The sequence below is a fragment of the Antennarius striatus genome, chromosome 18 (genome assembly GCF_040054535.1).
Source record: "Antennarius striatus isolate MH-2024 chromosome 18, ASM4005453v1, whole genome shotgun sequence".
NCBI classification, from domain to species: Eukaryota; Metazoa; Chordata; class Actinopteri; order Lophiiformes; family Antennariidae; genus Antennarius; species Antennarius striatus.
The window spans coordinates 20888912-20912499 of record NC_090793.1 but is presented as its reverse complement, the minus strand read 5'-3'; the positions used below and the strand labels follow the sequence as shown (position 1 = coordinate 20912499).

Here is a 23588-nt window from a genome sequence, read left to right as displayed (position 1 = left end):
TTTGCTGGGGGGTGGGGTGGATGTGGTTTTCTCCTGGGGGGTGGGGTGTTCAGCTGCCGGCTTCAGTCTCAGGTTGCCCCACTGCCCCCAGTCTGAGCCAACGCCCCTCCATCGAAACACTCTGAAGCTGCTGGAGCCCAGCTGACCCTGGTGTGAAGGGGGGGCCCGGGTGTGAAGCAGAACCCGGGGGGGAAGCGGGGCCCTCACTCTATGAGTCCCCAGTCGTCCCCCCCCAGAGGGACGGGGGCCGATGGAGTCATTGTGAGGTGTGAACGAACCCTGACCTCCTGCGTGGTCCTGCACACGCTCACAGCGTGATGTTCATGTATGACATGAAGCGCTGGGTGCAGCGGCCGTTAAACCCGTCCTGGGGGGCGTGGGGTGTGGGGGGGCTATAAAGAGCTCAGACCTCAGTCCCAGTCTATGAGGGGAACTCTGACCCACAACATTCCTCTGGACAACTGGACGGCCCCCACCCGCAGCGCCGCTGAGCCACACGTAGCATGTAGCACGTAGCACAGCTGCTAAGAGGAAAATGCATGCAGATAAAGGGGACCATGAGCCCCCTTGTTTGACGCGGGTCAGGGCGGGGGCAGGGCGGGGGCGGGGCGTCCCATCTGTCCAACATGTCAGGAGTCGCCTAACAGAGGCCTCCTATTTTTAGCCGCCCCCCAAGACTTTATGACCTGGCCGCGGCCCAACCAGGGCTGAATTCAGGTCCCCCCGGATCCCGGAGCCTATTTAAAGGCGGTGGGTGGAGTTTGCCCCCCCCGTCCCCAGACCTGGTCTCGGTCCTCAGCTGTCGGGGTCTCTGGTCTCTGCTGGTCCACCGTCCACACCACTCAGACCCCCGTCCAACGAGTCCCTCAGCATGGAGCAGAAGCACGGCGCCCCCGGCGTCCAGAAGCTGGAGATCGTGGGGGGGGAGGACGAGGCGGGGAAGCCCCTGAGCGCGCTGACCATCCTGTCGCTGCTGGAGCGCGTGGCCGGCATCATCGACGGCGTCCAGAGCGGCCAGACGCGCATGGAGGAGCGTCAGCTGGAGCTGGACGCCAGCATCAGGACCGTCCAGGGAGACCTCCTCAAGCTGAGCAGGGATCACTCCGACACCAGCGCCGCCGTCGACAAGCTGCTGCAGAAGACACGCAAGGTCAGCGCCAACGTCAAGGAGGTGCGCACACGCGTGGAGAAGCAGAACGCACGCGTGAAGAAGGTGGAGACGACCCAGGACGAGCTGCTCACCCGCAACAAGTTCAGGGTGGTCATCTACCAGGTAGGGGGGTCATCTGTCAGGGGGGGTCATCTACCAGGTAGGGGGGTCATCTGTCAGGGGGGGTCATCTACCAGGTAGGAGGGTCATCTGTCGGGTGGGGGGGGGTCATCTACCAGGTAGGAGGGTCATCTGTCAGGGGGGGTCATCTACCAGGTAGGAGGGTCATCTGTCGGGTGGGGGGGGGTCATCTACCAGGTAGGGGGGTCATCTGTCAGGGGGGGTCATCTACCAGGTAGGGGGGTCATCTGTCAGGGGGGGTCATCTACCAGGTAGGGGGGTCATCTGTCAGGGGGGGTCATCTACCAGGTAGGAGGGTCATCTGTCAGGGGGGGTCATCTACCAGGTAGGAGGGTCATCTGTCGGGTGGGGGGGGGTCATCTACCAGGTAGGAGGGTCATCTGTCAGGGGGGGTCATCTACCAGGTAGGGGGGTCATCTGTCAGGGGGGGTCATCTACCAGGTAGGGGGGTCATCTGTCAGGGGGGTCATCTACCAGGTAGGAGGGTCATCTGTCGGGTGGGGGGGGGTCATCTACCAGGTAGGGGGGTCATCTGTCAGGGGGGGTCATCTACCAGGTAGGGGGGTCATCTGTCGGGGGGGGTCATCTATCAGGTGGGGGGGTCATCTGTCAGGAGGGGTCATCTACCAGGTAGGGGGGTCATCTGTCAGGAGGGGTCATCTACCAGGTAGGGGGGTCATCTGTCAGGGGGGGTCATCTACCAGGTAGGAGGGTCATCTGTCGGGTGGGGGGGGTCATCTACCAGGTAGGGGGGTCATCTGTCAGGGGGGGTCATCTACCAGGTAGGGGGGTCATCTGTCGGGGGGGGTCATCTATCAGGTGGGGGGTTATTTTTTTCTGTCAGGTGGGGGGGATCCATCATTTATCAGGTATGGGGAGCGACAAAAGCTCTAACGCCCAGATCCAAGTCGCCCATCGGGTGGGTGTGGTCGCCCATCGGGTGGGTGTGATCGCCCATCGGGTGGGTGTGGTCGCCCATCGGGTGGGTGTGGTCACCCATCGGGTGGGTGTGGTCACCCATCGGGTGGGTGTGGTCACCCATCGGGTGGGTGTGGTCACCCATCGGGTGGGTGTGATCGCCCATCGGGTGGGTGTGGTCACCCATCGGGTGGGTGTGGTCACCTGCTTCTTCCTTGGTGGGGCTTCGTCCCTGGAGTCTCGTCAGTTCCATTTGAACTATTTTTACTTCAGAGGACAGAAAGTCGTGTTAAAATGGAAATGACGAAAATAAATCTGATTTGAATGTGAAGTGATTTTGACATGAATTCACGTCTGTTCCAATGACTTCAGCCTCGGTCGGGTTGGGCTTTAACGTCACGTGACCGGGGGTTCCTCTTTATTTTATTTTATTTGAAGGGATTCCGTCATAATCAGAAGTTTCTACATTGACGTGTCAGAAACAGGTGTGAACGCTCTGAAGTCTGGAGACACTCCTCTTCCTCTTTCTGTTATGACGTCACAGCGATCAATACATCAATCAATTCTAATGTATTTGCTGTTTTTAGTCAGGTTACGAAGAGCTTCACACAAACATTTTATTATAATAATAAAATACAGTGAGCCCCCCCTCTGGACCCGAAGGGGGGCTCAGAACGGTAACCAGACCCCCCGACCCCCACCCCCCGAGCAGCTGCTCCGGATCTATTCTGGGACATTCTGACTGGTCCCATCAGGGCCCACAGTGTCAGTGGGGGGGGGGGTGCCAGTGTGATCAGGGGGGAGGGGGTGAGACGGTCGTGAGCCCCGGTGGCCACCAGGAGGCAGCAGAAACACCACTGACACAGCTAATGCTAACGAGCTAACCTGCTAAACCAACCAGTTTGACGGGTGAATGGAGTTCTTGATGATGTCATATTTAGGGGACCGTTAGCACAAAGCTAACTTGGACGATGTGGACGGAGGCTCTGAAGCCTTTGAAGCAGCCCAGACCAATCAGAGCGCTTCCTGTGCTCTGATGGGGCTGTTCTGACGACGTGTTCCTGTCTCCTCTGCAGGGGGACACGGAAGTCCCGTCTGTGGCCGTCACCAAGGGCCCCCAGGGGCCCGGCCTGGACGGGCTGGAGGTGGAGCCCGACGCCTACGACGCCCCGGTGGACCTGTCCTCCGATGAGGAGTACCTGAGCGTGGAGGAGGCGGACCCGTCACGAGCCGCCCGCCTCAAGAAGTCTGTGGTGAAGAGCACCGAGAGCCTGAAGGCCGCCTTCTCCAAGGAGAACATGAACAAGACCCGGGACAACCTGGGCACCAAGTTCCACAACCTGGGTGAGAAGGTGATGCCGCCCGAGCGCAGGGACAAGATGCAGCAGGCGGGCGAGCGTCTGAAGCAGTCGGGCGAGCGTCTGAAGGAGAACATCTCCAAGAAGGCGCCTAGCAGGGACACCTTCCGCCTCAAGCTGAAGAAGGAGAGGGCCGTCGCCGAGGGCCAGGAAGGGGCCGGGGCCGAGGCCGAGGCCGGGGCCGAGCCCGCCGTGCCCGCGGTACTCCCGGGGGTCGCCTACACCGAGGTCGCCGTGGAAACCAAGAGGGAGGAGCCAGCAGAGGAGGCAGCCAGCACCCATCCAGGAGAGGAGATCGTAGAGAAGTAGTTCAGAGGTCAGAGATCACTGACCTGAGAGAGGGAGGGGCAGCCTCTAGAGAGAAGGTTCTGATTGGCCGACATTAATGATGGTTATTAAACAAGATATTAAATTCACTGGAGCTAATGATAAATTCAAAGACGCTGAAACAAACGTGAGGGTCTGCATTTGATCCTGGGGGAGAAGGGGTTAATGAAGGTGCGTGTTGGACATCCAGCCAGCAGGGGGAGCAGGTGTGCTTCAGGCCTCAGCTGGTTTCTGAGGAGCCTGGAGGTCGAGGTCAGTCTGTTGGTGGGCGAGGAGCAGAGGAGAGGAGGTTGGGACGCCTGACGGCATCGTCCACCAGACAGGAAGTTAGCATTAGCAGCTTTAGCTTCATGATAGCAGCGTGTTCACGCTTGTTGACTTCTCCTTCACGTGAGGAGATCACACCTCCCAATACCACACCGACACAATACTAACACTAATACCAATGCTAGTACTGATAATAGTACCTACATATTAGTAATAACACCAACTACATAATACTAATAATACTACCTAGATAATACTATTAGAAATCACAACACACCCTACAGTACAGCCCCCTCCAACCCTTCATGTAATAATAATAATAATAATAATAGTGACAATAATAATAATAGTAATAAAATAAGAGTAACAATAATAATAATAATAGTAACAATAATAATAATAATAATAATAATAATAATAGTAACAACAATAATAAGAGTAGTAGTAGTAATATTAATAATAATAGTAATAATAATTATTATTATTATTATAGAGATAAAATATCTCAAGGATATTTATATTGTGTATTTTATACATAAATGATCAAACTTTATTGCTTCTGTTCTGCCTGATATATTTAATAGATTTAGAATCTTTATTTACATTAATTTGAATATATTCTTAGTTTGACTAAAATCTCTCTAAAAGTACATTTAAGCCAGGCGTCACGGTGAAATCCCAGTGCGTAGATTTACACACAATGAGGACTAGTTTGAACGTATGAAATGACTCAATCAGATTCCAAACTGATTTGTGACTCTCCATGTGAACGGACGAGATGAACACGAGTCCTTCAGCCTCCCGACGCTGAAGCTCCCTCTCCGTTCACTGATAATCCATCCTGACGGATCCATGCATGCAGACCGGGGCACAGTGTGAACTTTGGGCCCTTGGAGCTTCCTGCTGGTCGTCGTGGCAATCAGGTGATCTGAGAGCAGCTGTCACACCCGTGACTGAATGTTTTCCTGCTCTTCTGGTGACACCTGGAGTTCCTTTGGCGTTTGTCCTCCTGCAGCGATTAGTGATGTCACGGCTTTCATCAGCATCACCTTCATGTCATCATAGGCTAGAATAGACAGTAGAATTCTATTTGAAACAGTTTTCATTGTGTTCATGTTGATACGGTTAATAATTTAATTCATTTTTTCATTACTACTCAGTTTGTGTTGTATTATCATGTTTTAAATATTTCACTCTAAAACCAGATGAGTGACAATCTGTGGTGTTTGACTGAATACTAAGAGCAGACCTGTTCAGCAGACCTTCATTCTGTTTTTATAAATAAAGTTTCACCAAACCTGCATGAAAACACGTAACTGTCATTGTATTTTATACCAACACCAGTAGCAGTAATACTAGGGTCAGGGTTAAGGGTCAGGGGTCAGGGTTAGGAGGCTCGGACCTGTGTGCTCAGTTCAATCCAGAAAATGTACTTTCACTTTATTTTGAAAACTAACTGGAAAGGAAGCACACACCCACTTTTATTGTGAAGGAGCCGGAAGTTGTGAGGCTGATCTTTGCAGCTGCGGGCTAGCTGTTAGCAGTGTTAGTGGTGCTGTTCACCAGTGATTAGTGACTGTGTGGGTTTCATCCTGGAGGGGGGGGGTTTGAGCACTAAAGTGTTCGAATATAAACTGCTTTCATTCACGTCCGCTGCCGGTGCCCGGTGCCGCTCGGTTGCCTGACAACGGAGGGACGCTAACAAACACCGGAACTAGCCGGTTAGCTAGCGACGATTCAGCGACGTCACCGGCGGTCACATCAAACCGCAGCTCGCTCGTTAACCGACGAACCGTAACCGTTACCGCTCTGACGTCACACACTGTGACGTCACGCCGAGCCCTCTGCCGGAGCAGCTGACCGATGGCCGATGAGGGCCGGCGCGGGGAGGAGGAGGACCGCGGGCCGGGAGCGGCCTACCAGGCCTTCACCGGGATGGAGGTCCTGCTGGAGAAGCTGAAGGAGCTCAACTACGAGCAGGAGGTCCTGGAGAAGCACCACATGAAGCACCTGAGCAGGTGAGAGGGACGCACCTGAGCAGGTGAGAGGGACGCACCTGAGCAGGTGAGAGGGACGCACCTGAGCAGGTGAGAGGGACGCACCTGAGCAGGTGAGAGGGACGCACCTGAGCAGGTGAGAGGGACGCACCTGAGCAGGTGAGAGGGACGCACCTGAGCAGGTGAGAGGGACGCACCTGAGCAGGTGAGAGGGACGCACCTGAGCAGGTGAGAGGGACGCACCTGAGCAGGTGAGAGGGACGCACCTGAGCAGGTGAGAGGGACGCACCTGAGCAGGTGAGAGGGACGCACCTGAGCAGGTGAGAGGGACGCACCTGAGCAGGTGAGAGGGACGCACCTGAGCAGGTGAGAGGGACGCACCTGAGCAGGTGAGAGGGACGCACCTGAGCAGGTGAGAGGGACGCACCTGAGCAGGTGAGAGGGACGCACCTGAGCAGGTGAGAGGGACGCACCTGAGCAGGTGAGAGGGACGCACCTGAGCAGGTGAGAGGGACGCACCTGAGCAGGTGAGAGGGACGCACCTGAGCAGGTGAGAGGGACGCACCTGAGCAGGTGAGAGGGACGCACCTGAGCAGGTGAGAGGGACGCACCTGAGCAGGTGAGAGGGACGCACCTGAGCAGGTGAGAGGGACGCACCTGAGCAGGTGAGAGGGACGCACCTGAGCAGGTGAGAGGGACGCACCTGAGCAGGTGAGAGGGACGCACCTGAGCAGGTGAGAGGGACGCACCTGAGCAGGTGAGAGGGACGCACCTGAGCAGGTGAGAGGGACGCACAGCTGGACCATCATGTGGACGCGTTCAGTTCCTGAACTTAAGGGTTGTGTAGTTATGAAGAATGAGTGTAATTCATCTGGAACAGAACCACTGATTGCATTCAGATTAAATCCACGTTATTGATCACTATAAAGTTATTTTCCGTTTAACGTCACCAATTTTAGGTTATTTTTACTCAAAACGGCCGAATTTTCACATTTACTGCTGAAATCCTGATCAGAGACCTGTGGTGAGTCATTGATCAATCCATGGTGATCAATGACTCCACTAGCTGTGCTGGTAGCAGTGGTAAACAGTGAGACCGTAATGCTATCTCTCTTTAATATGTCGCTATTAAAATGTTCAAACACGTTTGGTCCTGAAACCGCTGGGAAAAGGTATGAAGTGAGGCACGCAGTTCTCCTGCCTGGTGGTAGGGGGCGCTGGTGATCCCAGGGATTCGTCTTCCTTGTCCGTAGAAGAAGTGACAGTAAACTACAATCTATGGTCAGCGGGTCAAGAGCAGCCATTCATGAGTTGTCCTCTCGCCTTGCCTGTCTATAACAATGGAGGATTACACATCTCAACTCTAAATGTTTGTGATGCTTTTGTTCTGAAGGAGCGGCGCGTGGACTTCATTTATCAGTGAACGTTACTTATAAACATGTAGGAAACAGCATAATGTTTGTTAGTCAGATGTGCTTATTGTGACAGTTTGTGGAAAGAAGTCTGCTCTGAGCCTTTAAACATGACCCACTCACTGTTCATAAATAAACTGCACTATAGGTTCATGTTTGTACATCTGATTGCGATGAAGTCAGTGCCCCCCCAGCCATGAACCTCACCACACGTCACTGGTGTGTACAGACCCCTGAAACAGACACCACACACTGGGGGCCTGTGGGCATGTGATTAGTACAGCAGTACAGGGGAGGCAGAGAACCCTGCTGTCCAGGGTTCTGGACAGCAGGGTACTGGACCAGAACAGGAGGAGGGTTCCAGCTGAGCTGGTCCTGAACCCCCCTGGTAAAGAACCCTCCTGGTCCAGAATCCTCCTGGTCCTGAACACTGCTGGCTCTGGACAGGAGGTTCTGGACCAGAACAGGAGGAGGGTTCTGGCTGAGCTGGTCCTGAACCCCCCTGGTAAAGAACCCTGCTGGTCCAGAACCTTCCTGATTCAGCACCCTGCTGGCTCTGGCTGAGGTCCATGTCTCCTGTCTCTCCCCCCTGCAGACATTACTTCGTCTCCAGTCCGTTTCTGGAGTCCAACCCTGGAGAACAGTTCTACATGTTCACCATCCTGGCAGCCTGGCTCATCAGCGCCGCCGGGCGGACTTTCACAGAACCTCAGGAGTACGACGAGCCCAACGCCACCGTGTCCAACGTCCTGGCAGAGCTCAGAGCTTCTGTAAGTGACAGCCCCCCCCCCCGGTTCAAAGGTCAGCGCTGCTAGCTAACTTCCTGTTTCCCTGCCAGGGTGTTAAGGTGGACTTCCCGCCCTCCAGACTGAAGTCAGGTTCGGGGGAACACGTGTGCTTCGTGCTGGACCAGCTGGCGGAGGCGGCCCTGAGGAGGAGGAGGTTCTCCTTCAGAAGGTGCTCCTCTGACACAGAACCTGTCGGACCTGGTCGGATCAACGGGCCTGCATGTTGGCGTTTCCTGTCCTCATCCTCTCCGTTGCGCCCTGCAGACCCGCCTACCCGACAGAAACCACAGAAGAAGAGTCGGTGATGGAGGACGATGCCGAGCTCACACTCAGCAGAGTGGAGGAGGAGCTGATCGTAGGTCTCCTGACGCCCCAGGCGCCGTCAGAGCCTTTAGGACCAGCGGTCCATCAGTGATGGAACCAGCAGAACCAGTAACTTAAGCTCCTCCACGTGTTGTGATCCCAGGAGGAGCCTGACGATGAAGACGAGGAGGAGAACCTGATCGACCTGGAGGCGCTGAAGGTGCGGACCTCTCAGGCAGTGGTTTTGCCTGCAGACGCCCCGCCGCCCGCCATCGATGCGGCCGAGTGGAGCCTGGAGGTGGAGAGAGTCCTGCCCCAGCTCAAAGTCGCTGTCAGGACCGACACCAAGGTACGCCCTGTCTGCGTCCAATCAGAGGCTGCGTCATCTGGGGCAAAGGCAGAAAATCACGTGTTCGCATTTCACATCAGAATCGCTAGCACAGAGCTACATGTAGACGGTGGAAACAGGAAGTAGCTGTCTGATGAGCTGCCTGATGAAGGCAGGAAGTTGTTGACGCCCCCATTGGCGTGGCGTTAGCTCGTCTGTAGCCACGCTGGCTAAAGGGAAGCTAACGTAAGCCAGAGACGTGCTAGCCTGAGCTGCTGCTGCACGCTGTCCTGATGCGGTTCTCATTGCAGGACTGGAGGATCCACATGGACCAGATGCACCAGCATGAAGACGGAATCAAGTCCTCACTGCACGAGACCAAGGTGCGTTCACTGACCCCCGTCAATCACAGCGTGTCCATCGTTCTATTGGTGAACAGACATGATTACGACGCTTCACAAAACTGAACACAACTCAGTTCAGCAGAGTCTGGAGCTTATCTTGATCCATTGTGATCTGGATCCAGTTTGGTCCTGGATCCAGTGTGATCTGGATCCGGTGTGATCTGGATCCAGTGTGATCTGGATCCAGTGTGATCTGGATCCAGATCACACTGGATCCAGATCACACTGGATCCAGTTTGGTCCTGGATCCAGTGTGATCTGGATCCGGTGTGATCTGGATCCAGTTTGGTCCTGGATCCAGTGTGATCTGGATCCGGTGTGATCTGGATCCAGTGTGATCTGGATCCAGTGTGATCTGGATCCAGTGTGATCTGGATCCGGTGTGATCTGGATCCAGTGTGATCTGGATCCAGTGTGATCTTCATTCTGGGGCAGGTTCCTGCAGAGGAGTTTTGCCTCTTTTGAGTTTGATGGTTTTTCATCTCCTGTGACTCCAAGAATCATTAATAATAGAATCTGCAGAAGCAGTCAGATGGTCAGCGTGGTGGAGAATGTGCTCCACAGCAGGATGTTCACTCGTGACTGAGGGGTTCTCACATCCAGCTGTCACCCTTCTCCCTGCAGAACTACCTGGACAAGCTGCAGGAGAACATCAGGAAGAGTCTGGAGAAGGTGAGCAGCAGGGAGAAGTACATCAACCACCAGCTGGAGCACCTGATCCAGGAGTATCGCAGCGCTCACGCCAAGCAGAGCCAGGTAGGTCACAGAGCCTCAGGTGAAGCCCAGCAGCTCAGGTCCAGGGGTTCCACCAGTGAAGAACACGATGAGTTGTCCAGCCGACAAGAACGGGTCTGTGTTCTCCTCCAGGCTAAGGAGCGCTACCAGGAGGCCAGCGGGGGCGTGGCTGAGAGGACCAGAGTGCTAGCAGAGGTCAGCCAATCACAGGTCCTGCTGTACACCAGGACTCCGTGAGAGGAGTCGTGACCTCCTGTGTTCTTCTGCTTCAGGTCAGCGATGAGCTGGAGAAGCTGAAGCAGGAGATGGAAGAGAAAGGCAGCAGCATGTCTGACGGAGGTGAAGCAGCGGCTAGCGTTAGCGCGTGGTGCCTGCGGTTAGCGTGTAGCTACTACTGCTACTCCTGTCGGGTCCTGACTGTCCGTCTGTCCTGCAGCTCCAGTGGTGAAGATCAAGCAGAGTCTGACCAAACTAAAGCAGGAGATCGCCCAGATGGACGTGAGGATGGGCGTCATCCAGCACACGCTGCTGCAGGCCAAGCTCAAGGAGAAGTCCAACATGACGCGCGACATGCACGCCAGCAGCACGCCGGAGTTCAGCAGCATGCTTCTCTGATGGCCAGAGTCACTGCTCTGACAGCCGGAGTCGCTGGTCTGAGCTCCAGAGTCGCTGCTCTGAGCTCCAGCGTCGCTGCTCTGACGGCCAGTGTCGCCGGTCCGCGCTCGAGAGACGCCGATCTGAGCTCCAAAGTCGCTGGTCGTCGCTTCGCTTCAGACACAAACCATACTCAGGATGGTTTGTGTCTGAACAGAAATAAGGTTAAATAAAGTTTAGAAAAACCTGTGGCGAGAGTTTTGCTCTTCACATGTGTCTGCTTGACCTGAGGCAGATGTCCACTCCTTCCTGCTTCCTTCCTTCTCCTTCTCAGAAGACAGAATCTCATCCCAACCTAGAGGAAGCCCCCCTAGAGGAAGTGACCGTACTGGACCTGAAGATGTGGCCTCCAGCTCCAGCCTCATTATGACGTACCTCAGGTGAAGCACAGGTGATTTGGACCATAAACAGAAGGTGTGATTCTCTCCGACTCTGAACTGAACGTGACCCATAAAAGCTGTCGATTCGCTGACAACAGCAACTTCTTTATTGACAACAGAAATATCGATGGATGTAAATCACAACCATCTACACGATCAAGGAATCAAGTGGAATCATTTATTGATCTACAGAATATGGAATCTGACTCTAAACACAACATAGATTGCATATAACACGACTGAACATCGTCCCGGTGACCAATCAGTGCTCCTCTGTCTCCTGATTGGCTACTGGCTTCAGTCGAGGACAGATCGCTTCTTCATGCTCTGTGTGAACTGGTTAGTTTAACGACTCAGATAAATATTCATTTGGCAAAAACAACACGCATGGAGTTAATTCATCACCAACACACACATTCAACCAATGACATCACAGAAACACTGACAGTGATTGGACGACCGTCAGAAGGAACTCAGGAGCGTTTGTTGGATCACACACACGACAGGTTCAGGACTATTCCACCGTGGAGCAACAACCTGAGCGACGCCTCCGGTCAGAAGCTCTTTGTTTTCACTTTTGTATGTTGAACCGTTCAGGTGATCAGACTATCAGGTGCTGACGGGGGAATGGGCTTGTGGGTACGGGAGGGTTTGTGATGGAGTTTAGCCGCTGAAGCCTTCTCTCGTACAGACCGTCACCGGGCTCAGACCTTGGCCCCCCAGCGGGGGGGACTCTACTTTAACCGCTGGGTGAAGTTGTCTGGGAACAGTCCTCTCTGGGCTGCGGCGCCGTGGGCCAGCCAATCGCTCTCCTTGATCCCGGTCAGCCAACCGGCTTCCTGTGATCACAGAAGACGAGTCAGCTGCAGCCTCTCAACAACAAGCGTTTACTCCACATCAGTCTGGTCGGCACGACAACAGTACCATGTGTGCTGGTTCTAGGGATGCTAAATTTAAGGCTCATATGCTAATGGTTGCAGGTATCACTACCGGAAGCAGCCAGTAGTAGTTTCTCATTATTAATGTTATTCATACAAACACACCTGTACACTGAGGGACTTGTTAGGATCCGGACGTTGTGCACTTTAAGGTAGGACCTTAAAGTGCACAACGTACTAGTACTACTAATAGTAGTAGTACTACTAATAGTAGTAGTAGTACTAGTAGTAGTAGAACTACTACTACTACTATTAGTAGTACTAGTACGTTGTGCACTTTAAGGTAGGACCTTAAAGTGCACAACGTACTAGTACTACTAATAGTAGTAGTACTACTAATAGTAGTAGTAGTACTAGTAGTAGTAGAACTACTACTAGTAGTAGTAGTACTAGTAGTAGTACTACCACTATCTCTGCTACTCCCATTATTTCCTGTATGGAGTGACGTTTCTCCTCGGAGCACCTGAAGTCTCCCGGCTTCTCTCACCTGATCTTCTACTGAGATGGTCGGAACCACCAGAACCACGTCGCCTCTCTTCAGTTCAAGCTCATCTGAGTTTGCAGCCTCAAAGTCATGCATCGTCTCCACCTGCAGAACCAGAAGGGTGTCGCCATCAAAGGAAGCACCTGATTGGCCACCCTACTGCTCTGACGGCCTCAGGAGGAGGTCCTACCTTAAAGAGGAAGTCACCAGGGAGCTCCGAGCCCCCAGCAGATGGACTCATGTGTTTCAGGGCCTGGTTCCCAGCTGCCACATCGTTGTCACTGACGGCGGTGGGAGAGATGATGTCAGCATCACGGTCGTCATCGCCTTCATTGCTGGAGGCGGGCTCAATCACTACAGACGGGATCGGCATCTTCTCCTGCACACCACAAACAGGAGTGACTTCCTCCTTCACTAGTGGAGTGTTCCAACATGTAAGATCATCAACGTTCAGTTTCTACCGTTAGCACTAACGTAACCTCTGATCAATGTTCAGTTTCTACCGTTAGCATTAACGTAACCTCTGATCAATGTTCAGTTTCTACCGTTAGCATTAACGTAACCTCTGATCAATGTTCAGTTTCTACCGTTAGCATTAACGTAACCTTTGATCAATGTTCAGTTTCTACCGTTGGCATTAACGTAACCTTTGATCAATGTTCAGTTTCTACCGTTAGCATTAACGTAACCTCTGATCAATGTTCAGTTTCTACCGTTAGCATTAACGTAACCTCTGATCAATGTTCAGTTTCTACCGTTGGCATTAACGTAACCTTTGATCAATGTTCAGTTTCTACCGTTGGCATTAACGTAACCTTTGATCAATGTTCAGTTTCTACCGTTGGCATTAACGTAACCTTTGATCAATGTTCAGTTTCTACCGTTGGCATTAACGTAACCTTTGATCAATGTTCAGTTTCTACCGTTGGCATTAACGTAACCTCTGATCAACGTTCAGTTTCTACCGTTAGCACTAACGTAACCTCTGATCAATGTTCAGTTTCTACCGTTAGCATTAACGTAACCTTTGATCAATGTTCAGTTTCTACCGTTGGCATTAACGTGACGTTCAGCATAACAAAGCCATCGTTTTGTAGTTGGCATCACCGTAGCGTTGTTCTGTCAGTGATGTTCTGTCAGTGTTAGCGTTAATGCTGATGTTCTAGCAGCAAGAGGCTCTAATAGTTGACGTCAGTCTCTAAAGGTAATCTTCTGTATCATGTTTCTCTGAATAGGGCCAGGGTAATAAGCTAACAGGGTAATAGGGTAATGGGGTAATAAGGCTGTGGTGTCATGTCAGCTCTAATGTTCTCGTTACGTTCTATTTTACATCGACTGAACGTTTTTCTAGCAGGTATCAATAGGAGCTGATTGATTAATCTGTTCTTCAGTGACCGTCACCGATGGAACTGCTTCTCCTGGACCTGCTGGTGCTTCCTCAGGAACCTGTGGACACACATGGAATCATCTCACTGAGAAGCAGAATTCTGGGTGTCGTCTGAACTTCCATTCCTGTCAGCATCAAACACCACGTCAGGACAGGGTGTCGTTCCACTCACAGGCGGCTTCTCCTCCTTCGGGCTCCCAGAAGATTCTTTTTTATTTTCTTCATCAGGAGGAGGAGCTGCAGGTTCCTCCACCTCTCCAACAGGATGTCCTACAGGTTCCTCTTCCTGTCCTCCTTCAGGAAGTCCTGCAGGTTCCTCTTCCTGTCCTCCTTCAGGAAGTCCTACAGGTTCTTCTTCCTGTCCTCCTTCAGGAAGTCCTACAGGTTCCTCTTCCTGTCTTTCTGCAGGAGGACCTGCAGGTTCCTCACCAGCAGGGGGTGTTGGAAGCTTGTCTTGTTGCTCGGTGGTTTCTGCCTCAGAGGCTTCTGGGGTTTCTGTGTTAACCTCATTCTTTTGCAAAGAAAGAGCAGAAGAAAGGCCAGAGGTCAACACTTCAGTGTTTGAAGGTCGAACTCAAACAGATTGGTTAATGTTCAATAACTTTTTGTCAATCGATCAGTTCAGCAGGAACTGAATGGATGGAGGCATCGCCTGAAGCTCAGGACTCACCATCTTATCGAAATCAGCAAAGAAGGATGGAGCTGCACCGTCCTTCACAGAGAGAGGAGAAACATCAGCGCTGTGAGGCGGGACTGGAACCTGTGATCACATGACCTGAACACGCCGACAGAACGATGCCAAACGTACCTGTGAGAATCCATTGAAGGCGTCTGTGACCTGCAGGAGGACAGTCAGCGTTAGACGTCTGCAGCGGCCGAGCTGAGCAGAATGTTTGACGTGAAAATGAGTATGGGATGAACGAGGGGGCGGGGCAGAAGGAGGGGCGGGAAGGTCTGGGCCGGGTGGGGTTGGAGGAGCTATGTTACAGAGCTGTTTGTCGGTCTGGGCGGGTAGAGGACTCTAGTCTAGCACACGAGGGGTTAAGTACCTCTTCCTGCTCTGTTTCTATCTCGCGGTACAACTTCCCCAACCTCCGGTTTGCAGCCTCGTCTTCGGACATGTCCGAACTCTCTGGTTCTCTGTGAGTTCTGGGAACGTTACCGCCCCCTGCTGGTCCCGGGGCAGAAGACCCCACCCCCCCGCTGTCACTGCATCCCCCCCAGGATGGGGTGACGGAGACGGAACCGCCTGAGGAGGCTACTGGGACATGGCTGGCAAACGGGTCTGCATCCAACCCGTGCCCTCCGTCCCCTCCCGCCACAATCCCACCATCCCCTCCCCACCCGCCCCCACCTGCCATAATCCCATCATCTCCTGACACCTCCGTTGGAGGATCAGATTCGAGACCACCTCCCCTGTCTCCACAACATGTTTCAGCAAAAGGATCCGAATCAAACGCACCTCCCCCTTGTGTTTCAGCAAAAGGATCAGAATCAAACGCACCTCCCCCTTGTGTTTCAGCAAAAGGATCAGAATCAAGCGCACCTCCCCCTTGTGTTTCAGCAAAAGGATCCGAATCAAAAGCACCTCCCCCTTGTGTTTCAGCAAAAGGATCAGAATCAAACGCACCTCCCCCTTGTGTTTCAGCAAAAGGATCAGAATCAAGCGCACCTCCCCCTTGTGTTTCAGCAAAAGGATCAGAATCAAACGCACCTCCCCCTTGTGTTTCAGCAAAAGGATCCGAATCAAGCGCACCTCCCCCTTGTGTTTCAGCAAAAGGATCCGAATCAAGCGCACCTCCCCCTTGTGTTTCAGCAAAAGGATCAGAATCAAGCGCACCTCCCCCTTGTGTTTCAGCAAAAGGATCAGAATCAAGCGCACCTCCCCCTTGTGTTTCAGCAAAAGGATCAGAATCAAGCGCACCTCCCCCTTGTGTTTCAGCAAAAGGATCAGAATCAAGCGCACCTCCCCCTTGTGTTTCAGCAAAAGGATCAGAATCAAGCGCACCTCCCCCTTGTGTTTCAGCAAAAGGATCAGAATCAAGCGCACCTCCCCCTTGTGTTTCAGCAAAAGGATCCGAATCAAGCGCACCTCCCCCTTGTGTTTCAGCTGAATCAAACGCACCTCCCCCTTGTGTTTCAGCTGAATCAAGCGCACCTCCCCCTTGTGTTTCAGCAAAAGGATCAGAATCAAGCGCACCTCCCCCTTGTGTTTCAGCAAAAGGATCAGAATCAAGCGCACCTCCCCCTTGTGTTTCAGCAAAAGGATCAGAATCAAGCGCACCTCCCCCTTGTGTTTCAGCAAAAGGATCAGAATCAAGCGCACCTCCCCCTTGTGTTTCAGCTGAATCAAACGCACCTCCCCCTTGTGTTTCAGCTGAATCAAGCGCACCTCTCCCTTGTGTTTCAGCAAAAGGATCCGATTCAAACGCACCTCCTCCCTGTGCTTCATGTGGACCCCCTCCCCCTGCAGATGCAGGCTGGTCTCCAGAACCTGACGCGGGTTCTTTGACCACTTCTTCAGCGTCTGGTGGAACTACCCCCCCTCCAGCGCCGCCCCGCCCCTCTGATCTGGGGTCATAAGACAGTTCATCATCGGCACTCGCCCACCCGCCGCCCCACTCCTCAGCGGTCTCGTACTCAGATCCCGACCCGTCCGGAGACCTGGACCACCTGCCGGCGGGGGGGTCGCTGCTGCCCTCCACATGCTCCCCAAACTCGTTGGTGAAGACGAGTCCGGGGGTCGACTTCCTGCGGTCTGTCTGTCCTGCCTTGTCTTCATCACCCCCGCTAACCTCGTCTTCAGCTGCTGATGCCTCAACACTCTGAGGAGGTGTCGTCATGTCAGCCTGAGCCCCGCCCTCTGCCCCCCCGGTGGGGGTCTGAGCTCCTGAAGCAGCAGCTTCATTGGATGGAAATGAGGCAAAGTCAGCAGACCAGTTGGCAACGAAGCCGGCATCTGGAGCCTGCTTGGAGAAGGCAAGGGAGGGGTTAAAGTGTGCCCCCCCCCCAAAATAAAAATAAAAGTTCCACGGGGTGAACATTACAATGAGTTGATGTTGGTAGTGAATTAGAGAGGAGCACCCGCTGTGGTGCGTCTGTACTTACAGGCTGAGCTGTCTGAGAGTCGGCCTTAAAGAACAAACGACAGACATGAATGAGTGAACCAACGTTCCCCTGACACCCCAAACACATCTGCTGCATCGCCCATTCGCTCTACCGGGAGACGGTACCGGTGAGCTGGGGCTGCTTTTGAGTTCCACACCAGTTGTGCTTCTAAGCAAACTGAGCTGGTACCAGAGGGTCATGTGACACGTTACAGATCACTGATTGGCCAATTCCAGCATGAAAGGAACATCCTGCATTGCACAACATCCGAGCTACTCAGTTTGGTTCATTCAGTCATCATCAATCACTAAAATCTAAATAAACAGAAGTAACGCAATGCAGTGAAAATGTTTTAAATAATTATGTGTTTTATTCCAGCAGTAGAGCCGTTCTGGGATCGTTAACCGGAAAATTGTTAACCGGAACATCGTTAATGTGACGGGAGACTCACCGACCACATGTCCCAGGGTACCGCAGTCTGAAAGGACCAGAGCACACGTTTTAGACACAGCCTGCCTTACATCACCTGTACACCTGTCAGATCATTCACCCGTCTGTCAGATCAATCCCCTGTGCAGGTGCGTACGGCTAAAAGCTAACTAGAGGCTAACTGAAGGCTAACCAAAGGCTAACTAGAGGCTAACTGCAGGTAAAGTGGGCGTGAACCTGTGGGATTGGAGAAACGCTGTCATCAGGTTGAAAAGCATCAAAGTCCAGGTCGAGCAGAGATTCTCCAGGTCGCTCGTTGGGCTGAGGACAACAACAGCAAGGTGTTTACAACAGGTGAGCACAACGTGTGTGTGTGTGTGTTGGCTCACACACCTGCGATGGAGACGGCGCAGGTAAAAACTCTCCCCCAAACAGGTCGATGATCTGCTCCTCTGCCACCTCCTTTGTGGGCGTGGCCTTGGGGGGAGGCGGCACTGGCGGTCCCTTTCTCAGCTGCCAAACAACGCAGAGACTGACGTGAACAGCTGGGAGAGGTGGGCGGAGCCTCAAGTTCATTGAACACGTGTCTATAAGCAGAGACGACAGCTCCATCACATAGCTTCAGTTGCCGTGATGTCACTGTTTCTGTTCACGCCACACGTGTGACCCCCCGCCCACCGTTAGAGGTTACTACAGTTCAGCGCCGCCTCACTCCGGTCCAGAGGTTTCAGGTTCACACGCGGCGTTTGGGGGTCTGGGTCTGGACTGAGAAAACAGCACCAGAGTTTCTTTGGAGGCAGACTAAGAGCCTTCTGCTCAGGGGGTCTTGGCTCACACATGTTCACACCTGTCCAGGTAAACATACTCATCAGACCCGGCCTTCACACGATGCGTGAATCTTGACAGAGATTGATCACTTATTGCTTTTAACTCCACCAGCACTCAATAAAAAAGGGTTTTAATACTGTTGTTATAGTGTATATCCACCAGGTGGAGTCTATCTGGAGCTAGCTAGCAGTTAGCTAACTGTTAGCTAACAGTCAATGAGTTGGTGCTAGCTCATTAACTTATACGTTGGATGAGTCTGTTTCAGAAACACATTTTAAAACATCACAGACATGTACTATATACACACATCACATGACACTGAAAGTCAGATCTCATCACCATGACAGCCTCTATTAGGTATTTAACAACGACTGTTATATACCAATGATGGTGTTATATACCAACGACGTTGTTATACACCAACGACGGTGTTATACACCAACGACGGTGTTATACACCAACGACGGTGTTATACACCAACGACGGTGTTATACACCAACGACGGTGTTATACACCAACGACGGTGTTATACACCAACGACGGTGTTATACACCAACGACGGTGTTATACACCAACGACGGTGTTATACACCAACGACGGTGTTATACACCAACGACGGTGTTATACACCAACGACGGTGTTATACACCAACGACGGTGTTATACACCAACGACGGTGTTATACACCAACGACGGTGTTATACACCAACGACGGTGTTATACACCAACGACGGTGTTACACAGTGCGCCCTCGTTCTTTGCAGTTGATGCGTTCCAGGAACCACACGCAATTAAGGAATCCGTGATCGAAATAGCAATCTATTTATTTTATTATTTACAGTAATTTAAACGTTTCTGAACCCCCCCATACTGATATTAAACCAACTTCTATCTGTATTACCTTTTCCCACACTCTGATGGACTGTTTAAAACACTTTTGTGTCTCACGGAAGTCTGAGACTGACAGAACTTAGTGCACTTCCAGATGCCGTCAGCCAATAGAATGCACGTACGGTATCACATGGCTGCGTACCAAAAATGCGCAATGAGGTGGAATCGCGAGCGTTGATGCGCGAGGGCGCACTGTATACCAACAATGGTGTTATATACCATCGCTGGTGCTACATACTATACAGTCACACAGACAGGAAGTGATGTCACATGTTCACTCACCAATTAACAGACAAACGTGTGGGGAAAAGAACAGAGAGTTACTGAGAAGTTTCAAAGTCGACTGAATGAAGGAAATACATGGAACACTGTCTTGTTGATCAATATCTATTAATATGATCAATCGCTGTGATCTATTTGCAATTTATCTCTTGCTATTATTTATAAATCACTTTGATCTGTTTATCTCAATGTATCATTTAATATTATCTATCAATCACTGTGATCTATCACAAAGATTCAATCACTGTAATCAATCAATCAATCCATAAACTCAGCCATGATGATTCATCAGTCAACAAAATCTCTCACTCTAATCCAGGCAATCACTAAAATCTATTACTGTGATCCATCAATCACTATGATCGATAACTCCTGCAGTAAAGACTGATCCAAACTTCTATTCCAGTCGGGCTTGGGCTAGTCGGGCTTGGACTAGTCGGGCTTGGAGTAGTCCGATTTGGACTAGTCGGTTTTGGACTATTTGAGCTTGGACCTACCTGGGCAGGTGACTTGGGCCGCGGGGGACCAGGTGATACTGGGCGGAGCATGTGATTGGAGCTGGCATCTGGACTCTCAGGCGGAGACTCGTCTTCAGGGGGTGACGGAGTTCTGGCGAGTCGCAGCGGTCCGGAGTCACTGCCAGGAACGGGTGAGCAGGACCAGGTTAGCATTCTGCTATCATAGCTTCATGTCAAAGATGACTTTATCCTTTTGTGCACTCATCACAACTAAACAAACAGCTAGCATGTTAGCGCTAGTTGTTTTAAAAAGTATAGCATTTGCCGTTAGTTGTTTTCAGGAGGCTAACATGGAGCATTAATTGTTTTAATCAGGCTAGATATAACTTTAGTTGTTTTCCCCAGATTAGCGTGTAGCTTTAGTCACTCTAGCTGGTTTCACTAGAATTCTGAGATTTCAAGCTTCAATTAAATTCGATAAGAATGATCTGAAGCCTGACCTGAAGCCTGATCTGAAGTGTGATGTGAAGCATGATCTGAAGCGTGATCTGAATCTGACGCGTGATGTGAAGCGTGATCTGAGGTTTGATCTTAAACCTGATCTGAAGCGTAATGTGAAGCCTGATGTGAAATCTGATCTGAAGCCTGGTTGAAGTGTGGTCTTAAGCCTGACCTGAAGCCTGATGTGAAGCGTGATCTGAAGCGTGATGTGAAGCGTGATCTTAAGCCTGATCTGAAGTGTTATCTGAAATGTGATCTGAAACAGGACAGCAGTGTGATATGATGTCTGTCCATTAGTCACCTCGGGGCTCCCTGGATGGTGAACATCTTGTCCGAGTGCTGCTCTGCCAGGCTGGTCATCACTTCATAGAGCTGCCGACACACCTTCAGAGACAGAAGCGAGGCAGCCAATCAGCAATCAGTTTGTCCCACACACAGACACCTGGTCAGGTAGCGTGTGCATCGGTTTGTCTGGAGGACGTTTCCTCACCAGGGAGATCTCACGGTGAAACTTGGCCTCCAGGTTGGTCACGCTCTTGAAGGTGCTGATGTAGAAGCCAACCCGGCTGCAGGGAGGACAGACTGGTCAATGGAGGTGTGTGTGTGTGTGTGTGTGTGTGTGTGTGTGTGTGTGTGTGTGTGTGTGTGTGTGTGTGTGTGTGTGTGTGTGTGTGTGTGTGTGTGTGTGTGTGTGTGTGTGTGTGTGTGTGTGTGTGTGTGTGTGTGTGTGTGTGTGTGTGTGTGTGTGTGTGTGTGTGTGTGTGTGTGTCTTCCACTCACCTGTCCCACAGACTGGGCAGTTCGTTCTGCAGACTAGCATTGAGCTCGTCAAACACCCGCTGGGCCTTCCTCAGCTCATCCTCAGCCTGCAGATGACACATGACCATGTGACTCCTCCTCCAGATGCACGTTCACCTACTGACTCTCACCCATCACGTCCAATCACAGACCAGCGGACTCACCTTCATCATCTTGCGATCGTTCTTCAGCCCAGAGATCTGCAGGGTTTCCACGTGATGACGAGCGCTGTCATAGTCGATCAGCTTCCGACTTCTCTTGGCCACGAGAGTCTGACGCAACACATGTGATATGCTCCATGTGAGCAGATACACGTTAGCTCACACGGCTAGATGTTAGCTAACACAGCTGGATGTTAGCTGACATGAATAGATGTAACCTATTACTACCACAGACATCAGTAGTCAGAGCCTGGCACTAACGGCGGCGCTGTGGTGTTGTTACCTTGAGGTCGGGGAACTGCAGCAGGTACCCGTCCAGGTTCAGCAGCGTGGAGTCCACCAGTTTGTTATGGAAGTCTTCCCACAATGCATCACAGTCCTGCAGCAACACCCAAGCCAACATGTCAAAGAGTTGCTGTCAGACTGGAGACAGTCCCAGTGGTCTGTAGGCTAACGTGGCTACGTGGAGCGACGGTGGCCCTCCGTTAGCGGATGCGGCTAGGTGTTAGCTAACAAGTGGTGGTGTTTGTGTGAGGCGTTCAGGTGCCGACCTTCCCAATGGTCAGAACGTCGTCTTTCCCGTGCCAGTCCGGTTCGTAGACTTCGTGCAGTGACTGCGTCAGGTTGATGGACGCCTGCTGCATCCCTGCAGGAGCACAGACGTTAGCGTTAGCACGGTTAGCACGATCACATGACGTAAGTACAACCCAATGCAACCTTCACGTGCATGCACCCGTCTGAGGGGTGGCGCTCACCTTTGATGGCCACCATGTAGGACTTCATCTCCCTCTGCAACCGCGAGCCTTCAGACTGACAGAAGAAGATTTGTTTCATCAAGGTGTCGCACTTTGATGATGTCACAGCCAACACAAGCTTTCACATCACGGTTAGCGTCAGGTCACAGGTCACAGCTCTCACCTCCTGCCTCCTGAAGTTGAGGACCACCTGCTCAAACTGCTCATCTTTGGTCTCGTCTGCTTTGCCCAGCTTCTGCAGCACCTGAGGAGGGATGGGGTGAACTTCAGTCAGACCAGCAGCACCAGTGACCTCCAGCTCAGGTCACATGGCAGCTCTGGGGGGGGGGGTGATCTGATCACACAAATATCTGCAGGATTGATCCTCAGATCAGAACCTCCTGATTGGTCGTGCTGATGGAGACGCTGGTGATGACACGAGCTGATTGGTGGAGGTCACTGCTGTCCTCAGGTGTTCAGCACGTGTCTCCACCAGGTGCTGCTGTTTCCTCCACACCTTTTCTCCCCCATAATGCACTGGGTGACAGCTTTACTCATTCATGTGTGTATCAGGTTCACAGAAGTCACTGGAAACAGTTCAGCTCCAGTAATCAGATTACTTTAGTCCTCGTTGGCTGATACATTCAAAAGGTAATCTGATTACTTTTATCACCACTAATTACTTCATTACCAAATATACATATACATTACATACGTGTAATTATACATCATACACGTTTAGAACACAGTATTTATGTAGTATTTATATAGTATTTGTATGTATGTATACATACATCACTTCTATAATCAGTATCGATTGATTGATCGGTTGAGCAGGTGATCTGGGGTCAGACGTGACGTCATCACGCCTCCCCCTCGCGCCAGCCGTGCATCAGGAACTCGTTTCTGAGCGTTTGTGTCACAAACCGCCAAACACGCGCCAGACACGGTTTACCGCAGCGTGACGTCACCACCGCTCACGGCTAATCTGTCATCGGTCCGTTCAGCCAATCACAACGTCCCCTTCTGACGATTTAACGGATTTAGCAGATTCAGAATACACGATGACGTTACGTGACCACCGACATGATGATGATGATGATGGTGATGGTGATGATGATGATGATGACGTTAGGGACGCAGCTGATAGCAGAGGGTCCGGAGGCCTGCATGCTCCGACCGGATCCTCCTTCTCCTCCACCTGTTCTCCTCCTCCTCCTCCTCCTTCATCATCACTCCCACGTCTTCATCATCTTCATCATCATCTTCATCGTCAGCCCTTACCTTCTCCTGCGCGCGGTTCAGACGCTTCTGCACGTTTTTAGCGAAGATTCCCGTTTTGATCTCCGCCATGATGACCGACCGCAGAGAGAGAGGGAGGGGGGAGAGAGAGGGAGGGGGGAGAGAGAGGGAGGGGGGAGAGAGAGG

At 52.0% G+C, this 23588-nt stretch overlaps 3 protein-coding genes and 1 long non-coding RNA gene across 4 annotated transcripts; 3 read left to right on the top strand and 1 right to left on the bottom strand.

Moving 5' to 3' along the window:
* Positions 1 to 760: 760 nt before the first annotated feature.
* Positions 761 to 5477, top strand: cavin4a (caveolae associated protein 4a). The gene is made up of 2 exons (XM_068340813.1): positions 761 to 1273; positions 3286 to 5477. Exons 1-2 carry the CDS (start codon positions 872 to 874, stop codon positions 3874 to 3876), a joined length of 993 nt encoding a protein of 330 aa, XP_068196914.1. The 5' UTR covers positions 761 to 871; the 3' UTR covers positions 3877 to 5477.
* Positions 5478 to 5655: 178 nt separating this feature from the next.
* On the top strand, positions 5656 to 10937 carry ift57 (intraflagellar transport 57 homolog (Chlamydomonas)). The gene is made up of 10 exons (XM_068339989.1): positions 5656 to 6179; positions 8166 to 8340; positions 8409 to 8527; positions 8623 to 8713; positions 8825 to 9010; positions 9301 to 9372; positions 10018 to 10149; positions 10261 to 10323; positions 10401 to 10467; positions 10565 to 10937. Exons 1-10 carry the CDS (start codon positions 6025 to 6027, stop codon positions 10741 to 10743), a joined length of 1239 nt encoding a protein of 412 aa, XP_068196090.1. The 5' UTR covers positions 5656 to 6024; the 3' UTR covers positions 10744 to 10937.
* A 926-nt stretch (positions 10938 to 11863) lies between these two features.
* On the bottom strand, positions 11864 to 23531 carry amph (amphiphysin). The gene is made up of 22 exons (XM_068339988.1): positions 23445 to 23531; positions 22345 to 22425; positions 22182 to 22236; positions 21978 to 22072; positions 21710 to 21805; positions 21430 to 21537; positions 21248 to 21333; positions 20958 to 21033; positions 20769 to 20851; positions 20006 to 20144; positions 17902 to 18021; positions 17746 to 17829; positions 17531 to 17557; positions 17080 to 17103; positions 16767 to 16940; positions 14780 to 14809; positions 14642 to 14683; positions 14144 to 14482; positions 13980 to 14030; positions 12775 to 12963; positions 12588 to 12689; positions 11864 to 12001 (listed from the first exon to the last, which is right to left on the bottom strand). Exons 1-22 carry the CDS (start codon positions 23511 to 23513, stop codon positions 11897 to 11899), a joined length of 2175 nt encoding a protein of 724 aa, XP_068196089.1. The 5' UTR covers positions 23514 to 23531; the 3' UTR covers positions 11864 to 11896.
* LOC137611857 (uncharacterized) lies at positions 17520 to 18035 on the top strand. Its single transcript, XR_011038787.1, has 3 exons — positions 17520 to 17657; positions 17729 to 17862; positions 17944 to 18035. It is a non-coding gene; the product is annotated as an uncharacterized lncRNA (long non-coding RNA).
* Positions 23532 to 23588: the final 57 nt, after the last annotated feature.

What these genes read in the sequence shown, in the direction of transcription:
- cavin4a (XM_068340813.1), top strand. Translation starts at nt 872, where the DNA reads ATGGAGCAGAAGCACGGCGCCCCCGGCGTCCAGAAGCTGGAGATCGTG. An exon ending in TCAGGGTGGTCATCTACCAG is followed by an intron (nt 1,274 to 3,285) that starts GTAGGGGGGTCA and finishes TCTCCTCTGCAG; the next exon opens with GGGGACACGGAAGTCCCGTC.
- ift57 (XM_068339989.1), top strand. Translation starts at nt 6,025, where the DNA reads ATGGCCGATGAGGGCCGGCGCGGGGAGGAGGAGGACCGCGGGCCGGGA. An exon ending in GAGTGGAGGAGGAGCTGATC is followed by an intron (nt 8,714 to 8,824) that starts GTAGGTCTCCTG and finishes TTGTGATCCCAG; the next exon opens with GAGGAGCCTGACGATGAAGA. An exon ending in CCTCACTGCACGAGACCAAG is followed by an intron (nt 9,373 to 10,017) that starts GTGCGTTCACTG and finishes TTCTCCCTGCAG; the next exon opens with AACTACCTGGACAAGCTGCA.
- amph (XM_068339988.1), bottom strand. Translation starts at nt 23,513, where the DNA reads ATGGCGGAGATCAAAACGGGAATCTTCGCTAAAAACGTGCAGAAGCGT. An exon ending in TTCACCGTGAGATCTCCCTG is followed by an intron (nt 20,852 to 20,957) that starts GTGAGGAAACGT and finishes CTGTCTCTGAAG; the next exon opens with GTGTGTCGGCAGCTCTATGA. An exon ending in CTGCGCCGTCTCCATCGCAG is followed by an intron (nt 17,830 to 17,901) that starts GTGTGTGAGCCA and finishes TGTTGTCCTCAG; the next exon opens with CCCAACGAGCGACCTGGAGA.